The following is a 10,474-nucleotide window of genomic DNA, read 5'->3' on the forward strand; positions in this document are numbered from 1 at the left end:
GCTGTAGTTGAACCAAGTATCCTATTTGTGTATGAACAATGTCCAGTGCACCTTTGCGTGATATATGCTACAAGAGATGTCTCTAAATAAATGTACCCCTATAATCGATTGAATCGTGTATTAAAAACACAACGTTGGATCTAAATCAGCCAATCGCTTCCAGCGATAAGTGTTCGATGATGAGTTAAGTCCGTCTATAAATTCGGAGCCTCAAGTCGGGCAAGCACTTTAATGTACGTTTTTCATGCATGGAATGCAGTTTAACTTGCATACATGCAGCCTCTACACATGAGGTCAGTTTGGACGTACCAGTACAGCCTATATACGTATTAGGCCTGTGTACCAATTAAAAAGCTCGCACGCAAACAACGACTGCGGTATGGACAACTGCGCGAACAAAAGTACCATTGTTTCATTTCCTGGGAATCTTACAGAGAAAAAGGCTATCAGCTCAATGCGACGGAAATCAGTGTAAAACATCTACATCTAGATTTACATGCAGTCTTGCTTTGTTATCATAGGTGCTTTTCCTATAGATTTTCTTATAAAGGCAACGTATGTAATTTCCCGTTTTGACAAATAAAATCGATTCTTTGTTGGGTTTATAGGCCTATTAATAAAATGAGAAATAGTGTATGAAATAGTAGAGGTTTCTACCATCTTAGTTTCATAAACGCCATCGTCCCTGAATGAATATTTCATACACAAAATGCATTGCCTGCAAAGAACAAAGGCGTGCATGTACTTCCAATCTTGAATGAATTACAGACGAAAAATTACTGGTAATGTGTAGCTTGCATAATGCCAGTTTAACACAGATAATATAAATCAGCCTTAATAGCTCACGTGACCGAGAGAGAAATATTAACCAAGCATCACTATAATGCAGAGTGATTTTAATATTCAGAACCATACGCAGGTACATACTTTGTGTCACCACGGGTAAATATAACTGTGTAATAGAGTCATAAGACAAATGTTTCGAACCGGTACGCAACTGTGTATAAATCTGCCTGGTCGTGAATGTGAGAGTAAAACTGTTATTGTTATTCAAGTCTTCCCCAATATGGCGATCCCAATCTTAATTGATCGCTTTGAATGGAGTAAAACAATCGTATGTGCTATAGAACAAACTCCAGCAAACATTTGACAGTAAAACTCTGGCAGCTTTTTGCTGAACAATTAAAACCAGTGCAAACCTGCATTTCATGAAAAATATTTATTACGTCCAATATAAACATCGACATCTAAATACAACTACTGACCACTTTTATAAACGCATGTGTGTGCAATTATTCAAACCGGTAACATACAGGTCTACGTGTTTTTTTAGTTGTATGGGATGCAGTTCCTAGCCAGTGTATATCATTAGATTATATATACACAGCCAGCGGTTATTTCCTCATGACTTCATGTAATGAGGTCCCCAGCTTTATGCGCGATCTGCATGATGCCCTAACCCTTATCCATTGGTGCTGCAAGTCCAATATAAACATATGTATGTGGACTGCGCACATCATATATACATGTATATACTCTATTAATCTTCAGCACTGATATTCACGTTATTGATGATAGAACTGTTGGAAGTCTTGTGCTTTATTCCATTTGCTGAGCACCTTACAGAGCAAGTTCACCAGATCTTAAAATTTACACAGTTACTTATACATGAAAATGAAAAACAATGCAACGTTCAGCAACTGTGCCTCTATAATCATCAACACCAGAGTATAGGTCTTCACTTGTATACTGGGTCTGAAAGCAACAAGATGTCTGTGCAAGAAATAAAATGAAGACAGCAGAGGGCTTCATTGAAAGAGAAAGAAGTAAAGGCTATAACTTTTCTTTGTAAAGGCATTATGTTAGTATTTGTTTATCATGTTTTGTAGGTTTACTTTGGTTTTAACAGCTTCTTTCCGACAGAAGTAGGAGACAGGTTGTGACAAAAAGATCCCAGGCTTTGCGCACATATGACACGATTCTAGATTCAAAAGCCAGAAGAGTTCGTGTTTCTTCACCTGAGATAATTGTTTATCACGGAAACTGACGACAGGCGTCACTTTTTCCCCCGCTGTACGAGTCACCCTTCTCCCGATAATCCAATCAGTCACCAAGTCGTATAACATTGTGAACTACGAAAACAAGTACGTAGTTTTAAATGTGACTAATGTACTAATATATCATATTCTGTTACATTAGTTCCAACTTAAAGGAAAACTTTTTTTATTGATAAAGACAAAATATACTTAAGGAAGGAAAAAAAAACGCTTTCTGAACAACATATCTGCGTATGTGGCCGTGATTCATCACACCCATAATAGCTCTCCGTCATCTCATACCGAAGTAAACAACGTGGAAATCCATCCGGCCTCATCAATCAGCCAAATATGTCATTCACAGCGGATGACAATAAAACGGACTCAGCATTCAGTAGCCTAATGATAAACTATAACGAATCCAGGTGTACACCTCCCAAAAAAAAAAACCCACGCCATTCATCACAGCTGTAAAATATGTATTCTAACATGTGCAACGACCAAACATCCATGTACACCTTGAGAATTCATACAAGAATTGGACGGAAATGTGCAAAATGGTGTTTATACAAGTACTATACAGATGATTGTTTTAGAGACAATTTAAGAAATGAAATAATTCTAGTTTGGACATAAAAGCTTGGGTGTATGAATTCAGTGATTTACAGTCGAACAAATTTATTGTGTGGATGGATGATCCGTCAGAGGGGTCACTGATCTCACAATATTCAAAACATAAAATGTCCATATACAGTTTTCTGAGCACATATACAAATCTTTTATACAAAACTTGGAAACATATGCTTAAGGTAAAATCTGTGTAGATTTAAAAATGCAACACCTAAAAAAACAAGACTACATCAGGGACATAAAATTACATCAAAAAGTGAACGTTTTAAAATAGTGAAGGCTGCTTAAAAATCTTGTAGAGCATCATCCATCCTTTTAGAAATCACTCTTAGAATAGATGCAACAGAATGAACATAAGTAGAAGTATTTACACTTCAATGAGCATGACTGAATATGACCGTGATCCGAAGTTGAAATGGAAGGAAAAATCACCACTGGATCGCATAGGGTGCCAGAAAATCTGGGTCCACAAGTGATTTTTCCAGAGGAGTGTCAATGTTGTAATCGTGTGCATGTTGTCTTCTATGAAGGCGCCTTGTACGCTGTGGAATTGGCAGCTCAAAATGATGGGCAGGCAGAGGTTCCGTGAAGAAATAGGGATGGAGTAGTGCCTGGAATGGAAACAAAGCAGAGGGAGTAGAACAACATCCAACAGAGGGAAAGTCGTAAATTGTGATTCAGCTGACTACATCACATTTCACAAGTACTCGCACCACCATTTAAACACCTGTGGAATATGATTATCATTACAAAACCATGATGAAAGACAATGTTTTGTACGAAAGTTAAAAAAAACGTTTAAACACACATTTACTGAAAGGAAAGACTTCCTTATAAACAAAAAGGGATAAAGAAATAAATTTAAAAAGGGCTATAGAAAGGAAAAATATACACATGTATTCATCTACTTGTGGACTGAACTCACTGCTTTTGCTGAAATTCGGTCTGTTGATGGGTACACCAAGAATTTCTTCAAAAGATCCAAAGCTTCTGCAGAAGCATCTGGCAAGATTTCCTCAAATGGAATGGGAGGTGTTTCTGGGAAAGTGATCTTGTTGTAGTCTGGTAGATCAGTTATTCCCTAGGGGTAAAAGCACCAAGGATAGATGGGACTGTGTCTCACAAATATAAAATTTTCATCAATATTTCCTGCAAGAAGATTTTCTATATTACCAAGGGATTGTTTATTTATTTGATTGTTTTTTTTTGCCGTACTCAAGAATAATTAACTTAAACGCCAGTTGCCAGCATTATGGTGGGAGGAAACCTGGCAGGGGGGAAACAATCCGCCTGCTGCTGGATGACCTTCCCATGTACAGTCGGAGAGGAACCCAGCATGGGCTTGACTTGAGCTCACAGCTACGGCATTGGTGGGAGGCTCCTGGGTCATTGCTAACCACCTCGGCCATGAAGGCTCCCAATTTCCAAAAGAAGACCACAAGCTACTATAAATAGCATAAAACAGAACTCTTTTGCACTGGAATGGTAAAAAGAACTGATTCGTTTTAGAATATCAAAACCTCACATTAAACCTTTAAACAAACTCCTTGTACTTACCGGCCAAGTTTTCTCACTGGGTGTTCCTAACACACGAAGAACACAACAAAGTTGTTCGATGTCATTTTCACCCTGTGTAAAAACAGATACAGATAACTCATTAAGCAAAAATATTAAACTTTTCTGAAACAGCAGGCTTTTAATGATAACACTTCATGAACTTAAGTTCATTTCACTCAATAAACCCTAGGGTACTTCATAGAATTTGCAACAAAGTAGATGTAAGATTCAAAATGTTGTAAACTAACACTGTATAACAGTACAGTTCATCACTAACAATAGCCCCACTTCATTACCATTGTCTTATAGTAAAGTGAATGTATCACACATTACATATATGGAGTAGGGTGACATTTGTTCAAAGTTGAATGAAATCAACCATCTTACTGTATATATAAAAAGGGCACTCAATCACCGAATATATTACCTTAAATTATCACAGAGATGACAATAGCTTTGTACTCACAGGGAACAATGGTGAATTGTTCAACAGTTCTCCAAAAATGCACCCTACCGCCCTATATAAGAGAAGAAGACAATGATATATTGAGACTATGTAACACATACATGTAATGGTTAAAATAAAAAAACACAGTGCAATAACTGCATGTGCAATTGATGCCTTTCAACAAAGCTCTATCTGAATTTAGATGTTGAGATTTTATGGACACAACTATTGAAAATAATTCTCTTTAAGAGATGCCATCTTGCAAATTTATTAATAATAAACAAATCATATTTTCTCTCCATCAGTATTAATAGCAATGAACTGAAAAAGTATCAACACATTGTGACAACTCACCACAAGTCTACACCCTCATCATATTTCCTTGCTCCATACAACAGCTCTGGAGATCTATACCACCTGGAGACATGTTAATGAACATGACTAGTTAAATATACCAAAAATGAGCAGAACTAATTAAGTATGCAAAAACAAAATGGTCATAAATAGATAAATGCAAGTATACAAAGGGGAAAAAAACAACAACAAAAACAATCAGTGTTTTCGATTTATTCAACATCATACACACAATAACAATCTTAACGTAGCTGATAGTCAAATGAATGAATCAGGCCCACTTTAACCTCATGATCTTCCCAAATCAAAGGGAAACAAGCCACGGTGATCTGAGCAAATAACAGACTGTCCACATTTCTACAGTTCATTTCTAGCCTAGAATTTATAGATTATTGAATGAATACCAGCTGATGTGGACGAGATCGATTTTTGTGTGGTGTCAAACCACGAGGTAGGCAAATGTGGAAAGTGTATAATAAATGCATACACATATACAAAATTAATTTCAAAAATGCAACACAATCATCACATCAGTTTCAGGCAAAATAAATTTATCTTTATGTTAGTTAGATTTACCTCCCTTGAGCTCAAGAATTTTAGCATAGTGCATGCTTTTGGAAAAAAATATCAAACACCCCATGTAGACAATGTAACTGGATTGTGGTTACAAAGAATTATCACGAATACTTGACACTGAAGACGCTAAAACTTTCTTTTTTGCAGTACCTTGTAGCAACCTGATGGCTGTATAATCTTTCCCCATTGTTTTGAAATACACGAGCTAAGCCAAAGTCAGCTATTTTCAGGTGTCCAGTGGAGCTAATGAGCAGGTTGGCGGGTTTCAGGTCCTGTTGATGAAAACAATAGAAGAATTTTTTAATCTTGTGAACAGATAAAAGATATTTTTTCTGATAAAATTTATTTTCCTGTCTTTACATTTATTTGATTGAGGTTTGTTTCATGTTGTAAACAATATTTCATGATTGAGGATAGGTTTAGGTGTGAGCAGAAATGGGCATCAGACTAACATCCTGATGCAGTGGCTGACTCAGCGGCTGATGAACACATGAGACCCCACTGGTCTACAGGTAGCTGACTCAGCGGCTGATGAACACGAGACCCCACTGGTCTACAGGTAGTTGACTCAGTTGCTGATAAACACATGAGACCACACTGGTCTACCGGTAGCTGATTCAGCGGCTGATGAGCACATGAGACCCCACTGGTCTACAGGTAGCTGACTCAGTCGCTGATAAACACATGAGACCACATTGGTCTACAGGTAGCTGACTCAGTCGCTGAAAAACACATGAGACCACACTGGTCTACAGGTAGCTGACTCAGTTGCTGATAAACACATGAGACCACACTGGTCTACCGGTAGCTGTCTCAGCGGCTGATGAACACATGAGACCCCACTGGTCTACAGGTAGCTGACTCAGTCGCTGATAAACACATGAGACCACACTGGTCTACAGGTAGCTGACTCAGCGGCTGATGAACACATGAGACCACACTGGTTTACAGGTAGCTGTCTCAGCGGCTGATGAACACATGAGACCACATTGGTCTACAGGTAGCTGACTCAGTCGCTGAAAAACACATGAGACCACACTGGTCTACAGGTAGCTGACTCAGTTGCTGATAAACACATGAGACCACACTGGTCTACAAGTAGCTGTCTCAGCAGCTGATGAACACATGAGACCCCACTGGTCTACAGGTAGCTGACTCAGTCGCTGATAAACACATGAGACCACACTGGTCTACAAGTAGCTGACTCAGCGCCTGACGAACACATGAGACCACATTGGTCTACAAGTAGCTGACTCAGCGCCTGACGAACACATGAGACCACATTGGTCTACAAGTAGCTGACTTTCAAGCACAAGCCATAAACATAATTTAAGGCATACAGCAAATATAGCCTACTCTTAACTTGAAGACTTTCATTTAATAATACGAACAAGAACAAATGAACTGGTAATTTCAAATTCTGTTTACTTCTTTATACAAATTATTTAAGATTCTAAAAAATGCACACATGTATATGTTTGAAATCATACACAACTTTACTGCAAAACTTACCCTGTGCATGATATTGTTTTCATGACAAAAATCCACTCCTTTCAGAAGCATCAGCATGTAGCTCTTCACCTGAGCTTCTGTGAGAGGTTTGTCTGTGTTCCGTATGACCTCAGATAAATCTGACAGCATGTACTCAAACACAAGAACAAATCCTGTTCCGTATGGAAACACTTCTGATAGTCGCACCACCTAGAGTAACCAGAAATCCTTCATGACATACCTTAATTCCTCAACCTTTTCGCATAAGGAAGAGCAACTTTCAGTGCAATTTATACATATTTTGATACAATTACAGTAGCATTCCACATTGTGCATGTAATTTAACTTGTCAAAGGTTCAAAAGAGCTACATATAAAATTGTAAGTGAGTAAGTGCTTGGGATTTAACGTCGTACTTAACAATTTTTCAGTCATATAAAATTGTAGGACTATGTATTGGAAGATAAAACTGAAAACAGACAAAAGGCTGAGGCTAAAAGAGCACAACTGAAATAACATAATGATTACAGTCACTCAATTCACCCATACAACACATTTATACTGTAACAAAATTCAACAGAAACTGTACTTACATATGGGTTATCACCTATTTCTTGTAAGGCCTTGATTTCTCTGTAACAAATCAAAACACAAACTCTTATGCATATCTCGGCTAAATATATATATCTTCAAAGACACAATTGTCACAAGAATACTGTCACTGAATGTCATGAGATCCCTTGATTAACTCTTCTATTTCATAATCATTAGATGTTGATTACATAGAGCTGCAGACTCTTCTGACAATTACATTTTATCCAGTATCTTATATATTAATTAGGGTAAAAACAGATTAGGAACAAACCTCAGGGCTGTATTTGGGATACCATCCTCGAGTTTTCTCAGAGGTACTTTCTTCAAGGCAACAATTTCCCCACTCTGTATTATAATCCAAAAATCATAATTAAGAATTTCTTACTGGTATACACATTTATAAACAACAGCTTTATATTACACTTTAAGTTAAAGTATTCTGAAGTATCTAAATGTGAGTACTAAACTTAAAAAAAAATTACCTCAATATGTTTAGCTTTAGATACAATGCCATGGGCTCCTTCACCAATACGTCCTAAAATAGTGTAGTTTTCCATTTTGCTTGGATAGTGAACTAACTGTTAAATTGGCTTGCTTCTGAAGTATTGCTCAATTCACCAAGTCATGACTTTCCATCTGAAAGTTAAACACACGAAAAAAATGTTCTAGGGATACTAATGTTAATTAAAACAAAGAAACAAGAGTTCATGAAAATGAAAGCAATTAGAAGACATACGATAATTACATGTATTTCAAATATTTCACAAGTACCCCCCCCCCCCACCGTGTGCTGAAAGGTGAATCGTAATTTTGGTCTAAAACATCTAAAGCTGAAAATTATCAAGTAACATTGTGATAACTGTGTTAATTTTTTGTTGATTTTTATAAGTATATGAAATTCATAGCTTATCTTTGGCCAAAAGTAACCCATACAAGTCTGGATAGTTCATAATTTTTTCCAAGCACAATGGCTTGTTCTCCCTAGACAATGTTTCACCGCACAATTTTACAGATTCATAGAAAAGATACATAAATGGATTATTTTCATGAAGAAAACGTCTTGACAGTTTTTGTGATAATTTAAAGTGTTATAGTTCACCTTTAACCACTGGATAGGGTTGTCTTGGGCTGTCACAATATATGCAATTGACCATGCCCCTTCCCTGGGGTATTTTATTAATGTCATTTATAGCTCTCTTAAATAATGAAATACTCTGAAGAATGGACATGACTAACCTTAGTTCAACTAAACTAATACTGAAGTCTATTTTCAACTGTAGACCTGAATGTTACATTTAACTGAACCATATTAGTCCAAAACAGTAACTGTAGCCATATGAGTAAAGTCTAATCTACGTATTCTGACTAGAAAGTACAATAAAATGTGAGATGAGCCTATCTCAATATATGTTGTCAGTTCTAGTGAGAAAGTCCTGGCTAAGCATGCATCCCTTAACTAAATTGTAAGCTCCAATACACTACTTCACCACCTCTATCAACATCTGTTCGACACTGTGCACATCCGGGATCTTCTCTCACATGAGGCAGTGGCAATTAAGCAAACGTGGTGACAGCTAACATGGAAAGGTACATATAGACAGAAATGGATGATGTTATGAGAACTACGGCTGATAATAAATGGAAATCATAGAAAGATAAACAACAGAACAATCAGCATATAGTATGCAAATTGAGATCATAAATAAAAGCTAGTTTTGGACTTAAGAGGCTGCGAAGCTCTGTTTTGTAGTAACTCCCAAGTTATTTAGACAATAATTTACTGCCGTGTTTGTGCACGTCAAGCGTGTTGGCACAAGTAAAATGGCAAAATGCCTGGATGCCCACATTCTCGAGTCGAACAGGCAACGATATGAATCTTTATTGTGGCTACTCACTCATGAGCTTTATGACACATCTTTTTTTTTTCTATCAGTTTCACAGTTACCCAACTTTTAGTATTGAAGTAAAGTTACTAGATACATGTAATATATGTCAGCAAGCTAAATGGTCTCTGTCCTTACTTAACATTCTGACATCTACCAGAAATATAAAATACATGGATGTAGTACGCCTACAATTAACGTTGTTGAATTAAGGTATATGCTATAGGCTATAATTAAAGATATATTATGTATATATTTTTCGATCAATCAACTGCAGCATAGCGATGCAGCTAAGTAACCAAATGCAAAACCAGCCATGAGATATCTGACTTACTTTCGGGCAAGTGTGGACTGGAAATTACTGGAAAAGACACATCAACTTGCAGGTGTCGACTTTCTAACACCATCCATGAGCCTTTGAGCCTCCAGTTATCGTTATCCCGCGTGATACCAGAGCATAAAAATCCCTCTTACGAAATCAACGTGATACAGTCACGGTTAAAAAGTCTTGTAAAAGCAAAGATATACGATAAAAAAATTTATGATGGTGACATATTTAATGAAAAAATTAAAAGAAAGTTGTCCATACAGCGCACAATTTTCATCGTATCTAATGAAAACCACATTCCAGTAGACCACAATCTTCCTCCTTTCAAAGGAGAATTACCGAGTGAAGAGTGAACTCCCTTAGTGAAATAAAACGATAAAGATGGCCAAAATCCTAATTAAAATGGAACTGTGGTCAACAAAGGCTTGGTCTGTAATGCCAAACTCTCACAAGAAGGAAATTAATATATATATTAACAGAAGTATTTACGTCTATTATTGTTCCAAGTATATTATATTGAACTACTATTGGGATCTTTTGTGTTGGAGGTCAAAAACATGTAACATAGTCAACACATT

At 36.9% G+C, this 10,474-nt stretch overlaps 1 protein-coding gene across 1 annotated transcript; it reads right to left on the minus strand.

The window, feature by feature from the left end:
* Positions 1-1,149: 1,149 nt before the first annotated feature.
* LOC135470376 (cyclin-dependent kinase 20-like) lies at positions 1,150-10,173 on the minus strand. Its single transcript, XM_064749278.1, has 11 exons — positions 9,903-10,173; positions 8,168-8,321; positions 7,957-8,030; positions 7,685-7,724; positions 7,114-7,302; positions 5,752-5,873; positions 5,026-5,088; positions 4,690-4,741; positions 4,224-4,295; positions 3,592-3,747; positions 1,150-3,277 (listed from the first exon to the last, which is right to left on the minus strand). The coding sequence occupies exons 2-11, from the start codon at positions 8,240-8,242 to the stop codon at positions 3,095-3,097; spliced, it is 1,026 nt and encodes a 341-aa protein (XP_064605348.1). The 5' UTR covers positions 8,243-8,321; positions 9,903-10,173; the 3' UTR covers positions 1,150-3,094.
* Between the last annotated feature and the right edge of the window lie 301 nt (positions 10,174-10,474).

The sequence above is a fragment of the Liolophura sinensis genome, chromosome 7 (assembly GCF_032854445.1).
Source record: "Liolophura sinensis isolate JHLJ2023 chromosome 7, CUHK_Ljap_v2, whole genome shotgun sequence".
NCBI classification, from domain to species: domain Eukaryota; kingdom Metazoa; phylum Mollusca; class Polyplacophora; order Chitonida; family Chitonidae; genus Liolophura; species Liolophura sinensis.

Excerpts from the sequence above, each read along its gene's own strand:
- LOC135470376 (XM_064749278.1), bottom strand. The coding sequence starts at position 8,242 with ATGGAAAACTACACTATTTTAGGACGTATTGGTGAAGGAGCCCATGGC. Across the intron at positions 5,874-7,113 it reads AAAACAATATCATGCACAGG|GACCTGAAACCCGCCAACCT; the intron begins GTAAGTTTTGCA and ends TTTCATCAACAG. Across the intron at positions 4,742-5,025 it reads GATGAGGGTGTAGACTTGTG|GGCGGTAGGGTGCATTTTTG; the intron begins GTGAGTTGTCAC and ends TCTCTTATATAG.